This window comes from Molossus molossus, unplaced genomic scaffold (assembly GCF_014108415.1).
Source record: "Molossus molossus isolate mMolMol1 unplaced genomic scaffold, mMolMol1.p scaffold_m16_p_18, whole genome shotgun sequence".
Classification (NCBI taxonomy): Eukaryota; Metazoa; Chordata; class Mammalia; order Chiroptera; family Molossidae; genus Molossus; species Molossus molossus.
Genome location: NW_023425353.1, coordinates 20799458 through 20818409, shown reverse-complemented (window position 1 = coordinate 20818409; position 18952 = coordinate 20799458). Strand labels below are relative to the sequence as shown.

The 18952-nt window shown below is 38.8% G+C and overlaps 1 protein-coding gene across 11 annotated transcripts in view; it reads right to left on the bottom strand.

Annotated features, from left to right (window-relative positions):
• Positions 1-1267: 1267 nt before the first annotated feature.
• PBRM1 (polybromo 1) overlaps positions 1268-18952 on the bottom strand; it is a 127973-nt gene continuing 110288 nt past the window's right edge. For 5 of the 11 annotated variants that reach the window (XM_036266813.1, XM_036266815.1, XM_036266818.1 and 2 more), the window contains 8 exons: positions 18089-18272; positions 17310-17520; positions 16489-16690; positions 12991-13155; positions 9527-9682; positions 6287-6357; positions 5972-6188; positions 1268-3995 (listed from right to left, as the gene is read on the bottom strand). In XM_036266813.1, coding sequence (XP_036122706.1) covers positions 3823-3995; positions 5972-6188; positions 6287-6357; positions 9527-9682; positions 12991-13155; positions 16489-16690; positions 17310-17520; positions 18089-18272 — 1379 coding nt within the window. In that variant the 3' untranslated portion in view covers positions 1268-3822. The remainder of the gene's footprint in view (positions 3996-5971; positions 6189-6286; positions 6358-9526; positions 9683-12990; positions 13156-16488; positions 16691-17309; positions 17521-18088; positions 18273-18952) is intronic. The other 6 variants (XM_036266821.1, XM_036266819.1, XM_036266820.1 and 3 more) reach the window with 3 other exon arrangements.

Below are 18952 nucleotides of genomic sequence, written 5' to 3'. Positions count from 1 at the left end.
GAATTAGCATTTATTTCTAGAAATCTACCTCCATTATAGCATTGGGGAAAGAATTCGGGCTTCAGAGCTTCACTTTTTCAATAAACTGATAAGGAAAGTACCTAAGTTAGGCACATAGTAATTTTGTTCATCTAGCAGTCCTATTTTAGATGTTTTAATCTCTTTTTGTTAAGTTTGGCTTTTTCCACACTGAGTAATGTCTCTCTATATATTTTTAAAAATGCTCTTGGAACATGGTGTTTTCCAAAGCAATTTCATTCCTAGTACAACATTATCAATTTTTAATCTTCACATGTGTGAAATTTGCCATTTTTATGTGCAATCCAATGAATACATCTATTTTGGGAATAGAAGTAGTCTGTTCAGTTCTGAACTTTCATTCAGCTGACCTAGCACACTTTCAAACCAAAAAGGAACAGAGTAATACTTGGTGGTATTTGTTTGCTCACAGTGCTTAGCTGGAATGTTTATATATCAGTGATCATTCAAAATAGACAGTAATATAGCCCTAAACTCTTCAGAGAACAGAACCACAGGGATTTGCAAAGTGATATTAGAGGAAAACAGTTGGTTGATTTTACCAACACTTTCTATTAAAAGTGTGGTCATGTTTTAAGAGCTTATAAGCATAGTCAAGATACCTGGGCCACTTTTCTCTTCTTGCCACAGAGAGCTGACTATTTGAAAGGGGTTACACTGCTTTATGATCTAGGACATGCTTTCCTTACTTTCTTCAATCAGTAATTATTAAAAAAAATTTTGTTGTTGTTGTTCTAATCCCCACCTAAGGATATTTGTCCATTGATATTTTTGGACAGAGTGGGAGGGAGGAAGACAGAAAGAGAGACACACATTGATTGGTTGCCTCCCACACAACCCCAACCAGCCAAGGTAGAAACTCTTCGATTTTAACTTAAACCTGCATTTCTGCCCATGCGGAGAACATGTTAATTCTTTGACTACCAGCCTGAGAGGTTTGGCATGGGGCATGTCCGGTTGCAGTGTGACTACATTTGACTTCTGTGTTAATGCAGCCTGAGTCCTGAACCAATGTTTGGACACTGACTTCTGCCTCCACCTGAGGAGTTCTCTTCCTCTAAATTAGCAGCTGTATCCCTGTCAACATAAAATCAAGACTTGAAGGAATTAAACCTGCTTGAAACTAACATCTGACACAAGCTTTAACAGAACAACCAAACCTGGTTAATCCAAATCACTTTGCAAACTCCATTTTTATTTGGATTAAAAAGCTTTAGATGAACAAACATAAAATACATACATGTTATAAGACTAGTTGCCACTTAAAACTCTTTGATACAGAAATTAGAATAAACCAAGTTTTAATCAGGTCTAAAAATGTTCAAGCTCAAAAGTCAACACCACCAATTTGGAAATTTTACACAAAGAAGTGTCCCCTCTCAATTTTTCCTCATAGGAAGAGAAGGGTGGTTTCAAAAACAAAACAATTCAAGGCCTTTTAAATCAGTTCACTGACATACTATTTAAAACCTATAGGTTTTCCCCTCACATAAACAAATTTTTCCACATGAACTTACATTTTGAAAATACTTAGGCCATTGTGCTTTCTAAGCCATATCACTACAGTGCCTAAAACTCATGGAAAAAAAAAAAATGTATAGTTAACTTGTACATTCTTAAATCAGCATTTTTTTTCCCTTTCTTTTTTGGAAGATGGCTGACCTCAAATCTTACATCTAAATATTAACTGATACTCTCCAAGTTAATATACAGAAAGACATGATTCTAAAATAAATATATATATTTTAAAAGAAAAACTTAATAGGGCCTACCTAGTGGCCCCCCTGGCCCAGCTCTGCATTGCCTTAGGGAAGCTCCTGGCCAGATCTATGGTTTCTACAGCACCTCCAGACACTGGGAAGAAGCCTGGAGGAGGAGTGCTCTGGCTTCTTATGCCCCATGTAGCCCACAGTAAAGAGTTTTTAGAGGCTTCCCAAGAAGTCTCATCCAGACCTTAAGAAGGGAAATAAAATGGGTACATGAAATAAATAAATAACTTAACCAAAATTAAATTTCAGGTTCTTTGGTGTAATTCAAGGATGTCTAGAAATAAAATAATCTGATTGTATTATACAGTCCATGATGATTCAATGGCCCGAATAACCAGGAACTGAAGATTTTTTTATCTGATTCAGTTTAATAATAAGGTACTGACATACTACTGCAATGCATTTTTTAAAATTCAGAATTATTTAAAGTACTTGATGCAAACTGAGATCCAGTGGTTGACTATAGGCAATTAAGTTACAAGGGCCTCTAGATACAAGAGACTCTTTCCATTCTACACACTTTTGTCCCCATGATTTAGGAAGAATGGTAATTAAATATCCAGGTACTGAGCCATACCAAACTAAAAGAAAAAAAGTATCCTCTGAAAGTTATTCTTTTAACTTACAACAGCAGTGGAAGGTCAATCACAATGGCAACCACCTTGTTACAATGAAGGTTTCCAAAATGCTAGTGAAACACTGTTTCATGCTTGATGCTTTTTACCTGTCTGAGCACCATATACTGACTGCTTCCAAATGTTTATTCTAGGGTCATAAAAGAGAGACAGAGTTATCAAACTCAAGTGTTTGGGATCTGTAAAGGTCTTTTTCATGAGCATTTTCTTAAATGATTCCTTTCTCTTGAAATTCAAAAGCTACATTTTAAATATTTTAGAAAGCTTTGCATTTCTGGTTGAGAATTACAACGATGAAACTTAGGGGGGGGGAAAAGCCACATCTGATGAGGAAACAAGGAATACTAAAACTATTGCATATGCAGGCAATCTACTCATTTACAATTATGCTTCTGATGCAGCTCATACCTGGTTATGCACTTCCTACCCTATGTTAGGTTAGGTGTTATGTTTAAAAATAAATCACCTCCATGGACGCCTCAATGCTTTCCTCAAGATGAACTTCAATGTAAGAGATTTAAAATTTTAAATAATCTAACATGTATAGGCATAAATTGTGAATTTATTATAAATAGATCAAAAGTACCCTTAAACTTACCTGCCAAGACTAAATATAATTCAGGGTTGTGTACACATTTTATAAAAATAACTGACACCATAGATACCTAACTCAGCACAAGAAAAAGTGCTCTCTCCCTCCAGGTGTCCAGGAGAAGCCCCAGCTACAGGACACACAGCAATGACTTCAGATTTCTGCAGCGAGCCTCTGAGTTAATATAGCAAATGTGCATGTCTACCAAATACGTATAACCTAAATAACAGTCTTTCACTTCACCTGTAATAAACACTTTTTGTGAAAGTGGCTTAGGATATTCAGGCACATGAAACAGACACAAGTACACTCCCCTCTCTAAGATGTAAACTAGGACCAACTTCACATTTCATTGTCAACTTAAACTAATCTGTAAACTTTGTGTGTGTGTGTGTGTGTGTGTATGTGTATTCCCCTCCCCCCACGGTTTGTTCTTTTATAAAAACAAAAAACCCAATCCAAGACAAAAATCTCTGATGGTTTCAATTCCATGACAAGAAGTAAAAAGATAAAACTCCAAGTCTACATATACAACCAATTATGAAACTGGTTTTAAACGAAAGAAACATATGCAAAAAATCTTTGTGTATTTGATAAAGTCAACTTAATATAACAAAAACAAATGGAAATAGCTTATTAAAAGTGTCCTTATATAAAAATGGCCTTGTGATGTACAGTAAAATGCAATAAAAATTATCCTTTGCTCCTCCCCCCACCCCCAGTAACTATGTGGCTACTATTCCACAAAACTCTTTATGCTTCTATAAAAGAAATGTAATAGATGTGATTAAAGGTTTTCTAGATTGTATGCTTGGCGAATGTTGAGGGTGTCCCGGAGCATCAAATCCCGAAGGCGCCAGAGGGCATCTGCCATGGTGGTGTGGGCCCCTTTACTTTTTAGCCAGTGAGAGGGTAGGCGGCTCTCCTGTTCTTTTGACAAATGGACATCACGCCTTCGAGCTGAAAATTAAAGTGAAGACAGAGGACTATAAATAGGAATTTTAAGGTAAAGATAAAACTTTCTTTCCCTCAGTCCTAAGGTCTAACAGATATATTAGAACATAAAAACATTATTATTTATTAAATATTATAAATTTTAAATCTTCAAAATGTTTCCAAGCAAATTTCTAATATAATTTTATTAGACATCTTGGTTTTTAGAAAACTAATTCACTTAGGTATGAGACTACCTATTCAGGGATGTCTTGTTTTATGCTTTGTATTTTAGAAATTATCTAATGACTTCACAATAGAGCTGTATAAACACCTAAAAGATTAGGTCATTAATATTTTGTTGCAGGCACTCCTAATATTTAATAATTACTTCCGTGTGAAGAAAAATTTCTAAAAAGGTAAATGTGAAGAAAGAGAAAACATACCTATTACTCAGATCAAATTATCAAATTTTGTTTTGAAATAAAGAATAAATAGAAACTTCTAAATTTCCTTCCAGAGACTAGGCAAGTTATTTTAGTTTGTACTGAAAAGACATTAAGTCTGTTGAACTAAATTAATAACTTGATGGGTTAATAGAAACACATTTTCTAATATTTTTTTCTTTTTAAAAATTAAGGTGAGCCCAGCCAGTGTGGTTCAGTGGCTGAGCATTGACCAAGAAGTCGCTGGTTCAATTCCTGGTCAGGGCACAAGCCCAGGTTGTGGGCCTGATCCCCAGTTGGAGGCATGCAGGAGGTGGCCAACAGATGTTCTCTCTCACTGATGTTTCTATCTCTCTCTACTTATCCCCTCCTCTCTCCCTCAAATCAATAAAGAAAAAACAAAATTTGAGGTGAAATAATTTGATTTATTCAAATGCATCTATGCTAATGTCCAAATGCCTAAAAGATAATTGAAAAACATTCAGAATATATTTAAAAAGATGATGGTGATGTTTATGACAAAACTAAGCTTTAAAATTCAGCAAAAAGCCTGGCTGGTGATGGCTCAGTGATTGAGTATGGATCCATGCACCAAGAGGTCGCCGGTTCGATTCCCAGTCAGGGCACATGCCCAGGTTGTGGGCCAAATCCCAGTCAGGGGCATGCAGGAGGCGGCCAATCGATGTTTCTATCTCTCCCTCTCCCTAAAAATCAATAAAGAAAAAATATTACAAATAAAATAAAATTCAGCAAAAAAAAAAATCAAAGTGTGATGTTAAAAAACATGTTAAAGAACTGCCCTGGCCGATTTTGCTCAGTGGTTAGAGCATTGGCCCTCACACTGAAGGGTTGTAGGTTCGATTCCCAGTCAAGGGCATGTACCTGGGTTGCAGGTTCATACCCGGCCATGGTTGGGGCTGTACAGGAGGCAGCCAATCAATGTGTCTCTCTCACAATGATGTTTCTTTCTCTCCCTCCCTATCTAAAAATCAATGAAAAAATATCCTCGGGTGAGGATACAGCAACAATCCATCAATTAGGGTAAGATAATAGGAAATAAGAAAGTGGTTTGATTGTTAAAACTGAAACACAGCCCTGGCCGGTTTGGCTCAGCGGTTAGAGCATCGGCCTGCGGTCCTGAGAGACCCGGGTTCGGTTCCCGCTAGGGGCGCGTACCTCGGTTGCAGTTTGTCCCTGGCCCTGGTCGGTTGTGTGGGTGGCAGCCACTCGATGTGTTCCTTTCACATCGATGTTTCTCTCTCTCTCTCTCTCTGTTCCTCTCTCTCCCTCCCACTCTACCTGAACAAAAAATGGAAAAATGTCCTTGGGTGAGGATAAAAAAACAAAAAAAACAAAAACTGAAACACAAAGATACAAAGACGCTCCAAACCTTTCTATTAAATATACCATTTATTTTACTTGTATAAGAGATATACAAGTAAAATGTATAAGAGATATACAAGTTAAATAATATGCTATAATATGGCAAAAGCAGCAAGAAGACTTTAACAAAGTGTGGATCCCTCATAAAGACTTATTGAGAAGGACTCCCCTTACCTGCCAGAGTCTGGTCCCACTTGCTAATGCTGTTGGACTCAGCACTGAGTCCTTCAATGTATTTCAGGTAGGCTTCTGAGTGGAGAAGCCGTTGGGTCTTCGGTGGAGGAGCCACAAACATAGGCGTTGTTGGCTGCTGTATGACAGGGGGGCCGGCTGGATGTGGGCCAGGATATGGAGGTGGTGCCTGCTGCCCTGGAGATCCTAAAACTCCTACCTGAAAGGGCATAGAACACATAGTGAGGGGAAAAAAAATACTCAGCACGTTTTGAAAAAGAGGATAATGTGAATTCTGTCAAATCTGTCAAGGCTCACCTGCTGTCCATAAGGACTTCCGCCTGGTGCTGGAGTCCCTACCATAGGGGCCACCCCTTGGTTCATTACACCTGTAATTCAGAATGCAATGTCTCAATTAGAGACTCTGGTTGACATGACTGAAAAACTACTGTCTGATATGAAATGATACCATTTATAATGCAAGCCTATGGATTTCTGGGATTTCTGCCTTTGAGTCTTTATGGATAGGAACCCTCCGTACCCAAAACAGGATGTAGCATACAAACAGAAAATTCTATTCTTTTGTTTTCTGGGTACTTGACAATGCTAGTACAACTTGTCATATGTGTATTAATTGTTCATGGCTTAGAAATTATTTGAACCCTGCAAAAATTCTAGTATTTCCCTAGGTAAGCTATAGTCAGAATACACCTATATTTTCAAGGTATTTTTCTTCTGACAACATATTTCCTATAACTGAAGCCTTTGTTTTACTTCAGCGGTAATGGTATTCAATCAGGCTCAGCAGTATGCAGTGTGGTAGGACAGTTAAGGACACAGGAAAGAGGTTGTGCAAGTGCATAGTTAAATGAGCTTTGTAGAGGCAGGAGGCACATCCCTGCTGTCCCCTCATAGGCCACCAGCACCTCTGGTTCTGACTGGAGTCACTAATGTTGGCGGAGACAGGACACTTCCATCTGATAGAGCATCACTTAGAAAAGGACACATCTGGAAGGAGGGCAGTCTCACTGCTATCACTTCAAATACAAAATAAAAGGAAAGAGAAAGATATTATGGTCCAACTCCTGATGAGTTATTGTTTAACCCTTAAACAAATCCTGCTGGCTGCATAAAAGGTTCAAGAGAAGCTAACTCCATATTCTATACAGTTCCTCTGGATTAAAAATGTTAATATTTTGACCAGGCAGAACCAGCCCAATATTTTAAGGTTCAGAATTACTAAATGCTACTTCCAGGAGGTATTAGACATTTGTTAGAGAGAAAATAATAAGTAAAGATAAGCCCTGGCTGATATGGCTCAACGGTTAGAGCATCAGCCTGCGGAAGAAAGAGTTTTGGATTTGATCCCTGATCCTGTTCAGGGTCGTGTAGGGGGCAACTAATCAATGTGTCTCTCTCACATCCACGTTTCTCTCTCTCTCTCCCCCCTCTATCTCAAAAAAAACAAAAACAAACAAACCAAAACCAAAACACAATGGAAAAATATCCAAAGTGGAGGATTAAAAAAAAAGCTTTCATTTTATATTCCAAGTATCCAGAAGGGTACCTGGATCACCATGATAGGATCCTAATGACTATTTGTGAATAAATGAAGGGGTTGTGGTGGGTAAGCTGCTGCTCCAGCAACATATTATTAACCCCTGCCTCCCAGACACGTCATCAGACTTAAGATTCCACAACACAGTGGGCCTCCCTGAGCTGCCTATGTCAATCTTTGCAGAGCAGCACAAATAAATCAGTAAATCTCTCTGCTTCCTCTATTTACAAATGCCATGCTAGGGAGTAGCAGATGAGAATGTGGGCCAAGTTTCTGGAGGAATTTCACTGAATTCTCCTCTCCTCAAAGCCTGATCAGAAATGTGTGTGTAGCCTGGCTGGTGTGGCTCGGTGGCTGAGCATCGACCCATGCACCAAGAGGTCGCTGGTTCAATTCCCCATCAGGGCATGTGCTCAGGTTGTGGGCCAAATCCCCAGTGGAGGGCATGCAGAAGGCAGCCAATTAATGTTCTCTCTCATTGATGCTTCTCTCTCCCTCTCCCTTTAAAATCAATAAAGAAAAAAAACTGTGTGTGTATAAGAGGGGTTCCTCCCTCTCTCCCTAACTATAATCAGGTGTGCTGTTTCCTTCAAATGCAATTTAAAATCTGAAGGGCGAAAGGCAAACAGCGGTGCCCCAACACCCACCAGAGTTATTTGCTACTTAGACATGGCTCTGAGTCCTACGTGCACCTAGAAGTCAACTCCAACCTCATCTGGCTGAACAGTCAGACACCCTATGCCAAGGTGAGAAGGCACAGAATTCAGGTCAATTTTATTTGCCACATGGGCATACCCATTTTATGACTGACTTCTGCTTTAACAGCAACTCACATACAGGCTACCATGTCCATAATGAAGTGTGTACTCCCACAAACATTTCCTCCTCTGGATACATCTGGATCAAACATTTTTGTGGAGTTACGACCATTCTCTAGTAATACTCACAAAGAGTGTCGCTGGAGGCTCGAGGCCAAGCCATCATGTTTGCTCACCCTGCACACTGCTGGGTGCACACTCTGAAACATCATTTGGAACTCTGTATAACCCTAAGATCAGTAGGTCCAATACTGGTGTAAGCAAACCTAATGTTGCTACATTTTATCACCTGGGCTGAACCTTTAGCTGATATTTCGGATAATGGACCAAATGTGATTCCAAGTCATCTTAAGGTCACATTCCCTTCCAACTATGTTATAGCTGAAGGTCAGTTCTTTTGAGTATGATGGCAATTAATACGGGAAGTTGTGATTTTTCCTTTATCATAATCTTTCACTTAATAATTAATTATAAATAACACTGTAGCTATATCTGGACTTCATTTATATGTTTCTATATGAAATAACTTCTGAGCTTCTGTCACAGACAAACCAGTGTCTATAGTTAGTAGAGTGGAATATGTTGTTTTTTAAAATGTTATGTCATGCTTCTTAGGGGACTCAGATACAGAAAACTAGTTCAGTGCAAATTTGTTCCTTTACTCCTTTTTGTTCCTAGGATTGACTGAAGGATTTCTGAAGAGTTCTACATTAGTAACTGCAAGTGCTATTTGAGAAGCAGGAGATAGAGTACGGACCCTATGCAAAAAGATCCTGTGAGATAAGAATTGAATTAGAGGAAGAATGCACTCAGGAGCAAAAAGTGCTTTTATATGTGACTCTCAACTAGCAACCTGAGAAACTTTATTCACTGATAAAGAGGGCATGACTTTCTAGGCTGTCTCTGACTTTTTTAGCCCATGTGAAACAGAGCTAACAGTTTAGAGTATGCCTCATGCCCCTTGGTCTGCTAAATCTGGTCTCTGCCATGTGTCCTGTGCTGCTGCTAGGCAGCCAGTTGTTCTACACACAGGATAGGCCCTGCTGCTGACATCCCTGGGATTTTCAGGGAAGGAAGGCCTGCCCACAATGGGCCGCAGGTGCCTCCTAAAACAAATGGCTGAGGGAGGAAAAAGAGAACACAAAGATGAGATTAATGAGTGAATGAGGATGAAGTTCTTACCCGGTGGTGGGATGCCCGGGAGGCCGGGCACACCTGGCGGAAGATGGTGGGGTGGAGGCCCCCCTGGGTGAAGTGGCTGCATGCTGCCCATGCTAACAAGGCCATCAACTGGGCCCTGCAAAGGTGGAAGGCCTGGCGGATAGCCACCCATCATGCCTTGAAGGACACAACAAATTTCAGACATGCATCATTAACATGCAACATGAGCTAAGTAACAACAAACCTCCCACATGCACTACTAATGAATAAAGCACCCTTAGTATTGCATGATACAACGGCAATTAGTGCAATTATTTTGTTGCAATAATGAACAAAATAAAAAGTTATAAATATGAAACCCAACATTTCTGGATGAATTAGTACTTAGTATATTATTACTTTTAGTTATTTTCCCTGGAATAAATATCCTGCATGTTTTCGTTAAAAATAAAGAGGAGTTCCAGTAATAGCCTTCCCAAGTCATGATTACTGCAAGCTGTTCAGAGTGACCAGTTCTGCGACTGCGATTCTAATTAAACAGTAATAACTCCATCATTCCACTCTGCCCACACTCATATGCCTATCATGGGTACACATGAGGGGAAACTGGAATGGAAAGAAAATGAGGTGCACAGCCCTGATCACAAAGCATGGTTCTCCAGCTTGGGGGAGGACGGCAAGAATTTTTTTACTTTTACGTTCACTCCGTCTCCCTTCTAGCCCCACCACTGTTGCTAAGAATGGATCATGCTCGAGCTTGAGCTGGCGAGCCACTGAAAGCCATCACAATGTATGATGTTTCATCTTTACATCTCAAAACAAATTAAAATAAAGAGAAAACCTAAACCCTCCCAAGCCAACCTAAGCCCAGGTCACTCGTAGCCTGTACTTAGACCTTAGGGAGGAATGGCTGGAGAATCAGGCTCTGCTGACATGAGAAAATGCCAATTGTTATCACTGTCTCCATGCTCACAAATGTCCTCACATAAACCTTCTTTTAACAGGGAGCATTTTAAATGAGGTACAAAATTTCTGTGAACAGAAGCTCTTTATATTTCTTTATTTTCAAAGTGCATTTTCATATGACAAAATATTTTCCTCTGGCTAGGAAAGAGTTTCAAGAAACAAGTATTTTTTTGCAAAAGGAGTGAAAGGAAGAAAATAATTTCAAAATGTCAAAGACTCACCTATCAAAAGACCTTTGAAGTCACACATTTTTTTAAAGCAAGAAAAACAACTTGGCTTTTCTAGGATTTGAAATGATCACAATGAACAAAACATAAGACTTCCCCCCAAAATGCAATCACTTTTGGTCACAACTTCTTGCACAAAGGGAAGAAAGGCTGAGGAACTGGTGCCAAACCTCATTTTTATAAAATACTCTTTGATTTTTCCCTAAAGAATTATTTGAAAGGTATTTATTTATAAAAGTCTAGTCTCTTAAAGCTATAATATTACTGATAATTCTGAGGGTGATTCAGCCTGCTTCATGAGTCACATCAAAGCTGACTGAAAAACTTACAATTTCACAAACCAAACAAATGTTAAATAATAATACTTCTATACATGAAATAGAATTACGAGTTTCACTTTTAAAAAATAAGAGTTCAGAGAGTAAAATCTACTTTTTGAACAGATACCATCACCTTAAATATGAGAAGATCCAATGTTGCCAAACTACCTTTTAACCACACCACCAGATACAGATTTTAGGGAATTTAAGAATGTTAGGAGACTTTGCTTTCAATTACAAAAGCCCATCTGAACGCACCCTTCACGGGCTGTGGTTGAAGAAATTATTAAGAACTGAAAGACGTGACGCTTGTCTTCATTAAACTGTACTTTGGCATTTATTATCCCAGTCACATGTGTTCAAATGAGCTTCAATGCTTGTAAGCAAAGCTGGTCTCAGACAGTAACAAGGCTAAGACTTAGTTCCAATGCAACCTGTAAACCCATGAAAAAATCACCCTGTTAGCTGCAAAGTTTCCACTGTAGACTGGTTACTATAGAGAATGCTTGCCCTTCACTCCCATGGCCCAGAAGTCTGGGCAGCACACACTTAATAATGGAACAGGGACTTTCTAAAAGGTGGCCCCCTCCCCCCTCACCAGAGCTCTATGATGTTATTCCCCAACAGGGAGCTAAAATGCTGCAGCTGCTTTCTTTTGTTTTTATGTTTTTAGCTGTTCAAATTAATTTTGTTAATGTGTCCCTGGACTTTTTAGTCAAGGGCACAGTGCTACAATATCACACATCAAATAGAACAAAACAGGATGTCAACAAGGGAATTCTAACTTTCAAAGTCCCCATGTTCAAGGCCTGATTTCTAAAAACCTTTGGAAACCCAATAACCAAAATGGGCCATGGAATAGAGCAGGCAATTATGACATTTGTTAGATCAACATCAGTTACACTGAAAGTACTGAAAAGCCAGGATTCGGATGTGCTTTGGCGAGTGCAACTGCAGAGTTCAGCGACAGTGCATTTGAGAACTTGCCATCATGAAAGGTAAGAGCGACAATGGAGAAGTTATCCTATGCTACTCTTCCTCAAAAAGCAAATACAAAAAAGCAAAAACAAAAACAGCATCCCAATGAGCCTGCCTTGAACAACACTGTCTTAGACTCCCTGTGAAAAGAGGTCAGACTGCTTTTGCTTAAGAAGAAAGTGAGCTTATATAGACCTCACCAGGCTTAGAGAAATAACAAAGGAGGGATCTGAGAAGTGGTCTGCAGGCTTCTCATTGGAGACATGTCAGACAAGGATATCCAATTTGAGAAGAGTCAAATTTGCTATGGCTACCAGAACCAAAGACAACACACACAAGCAAACCACATTCATCATTTTCTTTCTTGCTTGCTTTTTTTTTTTAAATATGTGACTGGGATACTAACAGAAAATGCAGTTTAATGTAATTAAATAGAAAAGCATTACAGAGTGGGCACAATGAATTGAATAAGGACTTTGTATTCCACTTAGCAGTCATGCACACTGGTGACCAAGAAAGGATTTATAATTTGTTGTCAAAAATCCTTTTATATGGTCAGTCTTTTTAAAGATGGCTGCAGCAGAACAAGGCAAACTGAATACTGGAATGAGATGGGAAAATCAACATTACCTAAAGACTAGTTTCGTGTTTTCTCTTGTAAGTGTCTCCAGAAGAGAATGTGGGGTCTATTTATATTTACTGCTATAACGCTCTATCAAGAGCAGTCTGGGGTAGAGAATAGTGCTAGACCATGCCTACAGCTAGGGAAGATCTACTCCCTACCAATTCCCAGGATTGGGCCCAGGGCCCATTTCTGGGGCAGAGGGGAGGCATTGCCTGTAGGGGAAAGGCAATGTAAGGACAACATGGATGACTTCAAATTTTGAATCTGTTATAGAAAAGCCTAGAGACTATGGCCTACTCCTCATTGGAGAAAAAAAAAATGAAGGAATTTCTTAAAGTGGAAAAAAATGTTCTTAGCTCCTGTTTTTACCTGCAACAGGTGTCAACTGCTGATTGAGCATCCCCATTGGTGTTGGTGGTGGCACCACCCCCATGAGAGCCCCCACAGGGGTGCCTGCTCGGGGAGAAGCACTCGGCTGCTGTTGCTGTGCTGCTCGCTCTCTCTCCTGCTGCTCAGCAACTTTAGCTGCCCGCTCTGTAAAGGCATTTCAGATTTTCAATTCTGTTTTTAACCCAGGAATTCAAAATACCATCCATTGCATTCAACAGGACTAATAAAAACACAGGCAACAGTTCTGTCTCAATGGAAGAAACAGTAGATGACTAGTCTCAACACAGGAGGATTCAGGCCGATTGCACTTGGTAAACTAGAGTCCAGCTTTCCTATCCCATCTTGAGAACTGGTCTGCAAAGATTTCAAGAATGTTAAGACTGCAACAACATTCAGAAAGCACAGGTTTTATTTAAACACGTCACCAGCGTAACCAACGTAGTTAATCTCAAAAGGCACCCTGAAGATGAGAAGCGCTACCATAATTCTAGTATTAAAAGCATTGCAAATTATTTATAATTTCAACGGGAAGCAATTCCATGGCCCATTATAATTTTTGGCACAATTGTTACTTACTATATTTTTCTGATTCCTTGTACCCAATTTTACTAAGATTTGAGGACTCTTGTTATTAGTGTCATGGGGTTTAGCAGCTGAAGAAAATTAACTCTGTAAGGGAAAAGTAGCTCACTGCCTCCTCCACAAGGTTTTAGAGACATTCAATGCTAATTTCTACATTCTAATGAAGTAAAGAGGTCATGTTTAATAAACCCTAAGGGGGAAAAATGCATGATACTCCAGGCTACAGTCATCAAAAGAAGGGAATTATATATATACATATTAAGCAATGGACAATATACTGACAGAACCAGGTTTCCTGAAGCTGAGCAGTTCAATACTGACCATAAATCATCCTAAATCAGCAAAAGTTCCAGAATTCACTATTATTTCATCTGAAATGCAAAGGAGCATTTTCTTGTGCCAGTTCTGGGCTATGGAACAAACCTTGCTATACCCCTCACTCCTCTGAGTTACTCTGCCTTCATCTCCATAGTCAGTAACCCCAACAAACACATTCCTAGTGTTTTTGGGAACTAGCAGGTTGGACCCTTCTAGTGAACTCTAGAAATGTGTATTCCCAAAGCTCCCACAATACAGGGCTCATTTTGCTTCACCATTCATAAATAGGCAATTTTTCCCACTCTTCATCTGGGCAGACTGAGGCTAGGAGACAGGCAGTGACTTGTCCAAGGATACAGAGAGAGAACCAGCAACCTGTGGCCCTGACTCCTGGTATCACACTCCAACTGCCACACATTGACCCTCCAACATGGAATTCAAAAGGTCTACCACTGGCTGATCTACGGAGGGGGAAAATAGCTTGAGGTCACATGGCTTTAAAGAGAATCAAAAAGCAACAGCTCCGTCCTCCTTTATTAAGAAATGTGAAAGTCAAACAAGTCAAATCTTTGGCAGCAACACAGTTGCCTGCATAGACTTGTCATCACTCACTAACACTGTCCCAGTTTACAGATCCTCTGTACAATGAATGTGAGGAACAAAGGCCATTTAAACAACCTGTTATTTCCTTAAGCTAGCAGTGATCTAGACCCCCCACATTAAGTTCTAGTATTTTCATTACACATATGACACAGTAAAATGGGAGAGTAAGAAAAGGGAGCTGAAAATAGAAAAATTCAGGCCTGTGGATCAATACTAGACTGGCTACTATTGGCTCTTTCAAGGGGAAGCCCATTTGGGCTGTCTTGGAAAATTATTAAAATAAAACCAGCCAAACCCCAAACTTTGGGTTTTGAATTCAATGGGTCAAAACAAAAGTTCAGATTTTGTGCCTCAGATAGACACTGCTGAGTCATATAACTCACTCTCACTTGATTCTCATGAATTTCAGCCTCCCTTTGATTTTGGGAGAATTTCTCAGGAGCCATCATTTCTTCCTCTCTTCAGCCCAGCTCCAGCATTTTTACTTTTACATTATCTCCAGATACTGTTTTCTCTCTTGTTCACACTTTAAATAACCAGCCATATAGTACTAGCTTCATTTACTCTGGACCAGGCTTTATACCCATTTGAGCTTCATTTCCAACACTCCTCCAAATGAGTGATATATTTGGTTTTAACCTTCAGTAAGGTCAGAAATACCAAAGCTCTCCAAAGTTATAGGTTCTTACGAAATTGACTAGAATTTCTCAAAATATGTTCTGTAAAATATTAGTTCTTTAGAATTTTAACAGGTATTACATGAATACTTGGTCAAGTTTCAGAAAATGCCAGGTGAAAAAAACAGGCTCTTTACTATAGGTCTTAAAGACTTTAATATAAGAATATGCACTGTAAGTTTCCAAGAGAAAAAATGTTTAGAGTGCTTCTCGAACTAGTTTTGCCACAAGTACTTCTCAGCTAAGAATCTTGTAGGATTAAGGTTCTGCAGAAGATCCTTGGGGAAGCCCGTCTGATAATTTTATAATAACCAATCAATTAAAATAATTGAAAATAATAAAAAATTTTAAGTTTTTTTGAAACTCCATAAACTTTAATAAAGGAGGCAGCCTTAACGATTCATTTCTTTATGTTTGATGGAAAATAATGGATTTGGAATCAGCCAAAAAGTGTAATGGCTGACTGACCACAGTGGTCAACCACTGAGAGATGGCTGTAAACTGGCAAAAATAAACCATTAGATACGATTCCAAATAGAAATAATACAGCTCCAAGGGCAATAGTCCTACCTAATCTAATATTTACTATTTATTTCTTCATTAAGCTATAACTGATAAAAAATACAAACAGAAAAATTTTAAAAATCTCTCTCAAGTATTTGTCCCTAATGCCTAAGAGCCATCAAATCCTTAAATGATATAGCTGATAGCCCAAATGATTTAATTATAGAGTAAAAAGAAAATGAAGGCAGTTGAGCTTTATCAAAGAGACCCCAAAAGCCTTAAAAAGTAACTATGAATGCAGACATAGCACAGGCCAGGACTGGCCTAGGAAACCAAGCACTTCAGTCAAGCTTCAGGATGAAGTTTAAACATATGGCTTATCAAGAGCCATAACAGAAAACCATTGGTTTTGAATGCCCACTTTCAGATAAATTTTTAACCAAAGTTATATTTAACATCTTTGTACAATCATTCCTCAGCTTAACACATGTACACTTACAGGCCTAAACAAAAGAAGAAAATCATGCAAATTTTAATAGCAAAATATTGGTTTGAAAAATTTGGGGGGGGGGGGGACCCACACCAGGATCAGAGGCCAAGTCAGGGGCAGCGCTTGCTCAGTCAGGACAAGGCTGGTATTTAGACTGTTGGATGGAAGCCATTTGAGACAGTCCCCAAAACAAAGTTCATGTGCAAGTGGTAAGAATAAGAGAGTAAAACCTGTCTAAGCACGTGCATTACTGAAAACATCTTGCTTAGAAAGATGAGGCAGTTGTGTCTAGTTTCTATTTACCTTCATATTCTGCTTTCTTGGCTGTCTCAAGGTTTCTCCATTCTGTCCCTACCAATCGGCTGAGCTCCCCAAAGGAGTAGTCTGGATGCTGGGCCTTTATCACAGCTCTCATCTCACTGCTGAACAGGATGTAGCCACTCATGTTGATTTTCCGTTTGGAGCCTTCCTTCTTTGCACTGCCTTTGGCAGACTTTGGGGTAGACTGTAAGACAGAAAGCTCTTAGAGTGCGTCAGAACACTGTATTTTGGTTAACTGCTCAAAGTTTCTGGAAGTCAGGAACATTTGATTCAACAGTTACTATTTTATAGTGTCGTTCAGTTTATAGAAGGCAATTTTCTTGGTTAAAATACAGCTCTTCCTTGCCTCTTACCATATAAGAAATAAATGGAAGTTTCACTAAATTCTGTGACTGCAATCTGTAATGGTGACCTCATAATTAAGTCCTGACAAAATTCTGAATGAGAAAAAAATACCAACAGGAATCATCTCAACCAAAAAATGAGGTTCTAAAAAAGAAAAGACTAAAAAGATAGAGGAAATAAAAGAGTAACAGGATGCTGTTCCTCACTGTTTTTCTTCAATCCAAGGCAGGGAGAGCTTTCTAACTAAACTTGCCCTTAAAAACAGCAATCTAGAAAACTTTTAAAAACATATTAAATTTTAAGTAATTAATAGCACTGATAAAAAAATCTGTTCCTTCCTGCAGAATTCTAGGTTGAAACTCATACATGGAAGGACTGGACATCTCCTTACTTTGGTTTGAGTCTGCTGCAAACCAAAGCCTAGGATAAGACAAGTAACAGGAACTTGTCACCTTCACCTGTGGGGGTGTGTAGGGCATGAGATCCAGCTCACTGGCCAAGGGAGTCTGAAGTTGAGGCAGAGAAGGAGGCTCAATGACCTCACTATCCTCTTCTCCCATCTCTTCGATATCATCATCTCCACCTTCTAACTCAGCAAATTTAGCTTCTAGTAACTGGATCTTCTTTTCCAACAAAGGTGAGGGTTCCTTCTGAGGAACAATTGGTTTTCTAAAAGAAAATAACACAAAAATTTTTTAAAAAATCACCTAACATGACTCCAGGACTGGTCAGAAAGCAGTGTTCTGCCTTAATATCTAGAAATGACAGCCTGCAATCTGCAACATACACTGTAAGTCAGCAAGGAAAAGGACTTAAATGTGTGTTTATAAAGTCACACCTACTTAAGATGATTGTTTTTAAAGGATTCTGAATACCCACAAAAGTACTGGGTCCAAAGTTGGGATCTAGTTGCCTATACAGTGAAAATAATTTTTGTAATCTATGGAACTGTGCAATCTCTTAATAGACAGACTATGAACCGGAATAAAAAATTTCTGCCTCTACATTATAATTATTGGAGTCTATGCCAATAGCACTGTTAGAACAGTTACCACATCTCAGCAGATTATGAGAATTTCTTTTAATCTTTAACTAGATTAATTCATATTTTCTATTTAAAATGTATATTGATTGCTCTAGTTTAAAAAGTAAACCACCCTGCACTACCCCATTTTGATATTAGTTTTACTGTTAAAAGCTAAAAGTGTTCTTTCTTCCTTAGTTTTTCAAGCTTTACCTGAAGTAATAAATTTCATCATCTACCACTTTAGCAGAGAGTGAAAACCTCTTTAGTCCCTTGAATTTCTTCATTTGCTTGTCACTCTCATTGTAGCGACTCTCACAAAGCAAAACATCATTTTCTGGTATTTCAGTTGGTCTGCAGGAGAGGAAGTCCTTGAATGACAACACAGCACACTTTCCTGAAAGAGCAAATTGGAGAGAAGTTAGAGTACATTGTGGTCACAGCTAACAATTATTTTAAATTTTTATTATTTTTGAATTAATACAATCACCTGATTAAAAAGTCAGAAGACTTAAAGGATACACACAAGCATAAAAACAAACAAATAGGTTTATATGTTAATGAAACAGAATTGAAACTATTGAAATAAATGGATACAATTGGGTTTTTATGGGAAATTGATCAACAAAGGTGCCAAGACAATTTAATGGGGGAAAGAATGGTCTCTTTAGCAGGTAGTACTGGGACAACTGGACTTTTACATGCAAAAGAACTAAGTTTGAAACCTACCTCATACCACATACAAAAATTAACTCAAAATGGATCAAAGATCTAAATGTAAAAGCTACAACTATAAAACTCTTAGATGTAAATCTTTGTGATCTTTTTTTTTTCTGGTAAAGAATAATTTGAATTTTAGAGAGGGAGGGAGGGAGAGGGAGACATAGAACTATCAATGTGAGAGCACAACATTGATTGGCTGCCTCCTACATGCCGCCTACCAGGGATCCAGCCCACAACCTAGGCATGTGCCCTTGACGGGGAATCAAACCAGAAACCTGATACACAAAATGACACCCAACCAGCTGAGCCACACTGGCCAGGACAATCTTTGTGAACTTTTAATAGGCAACAGTT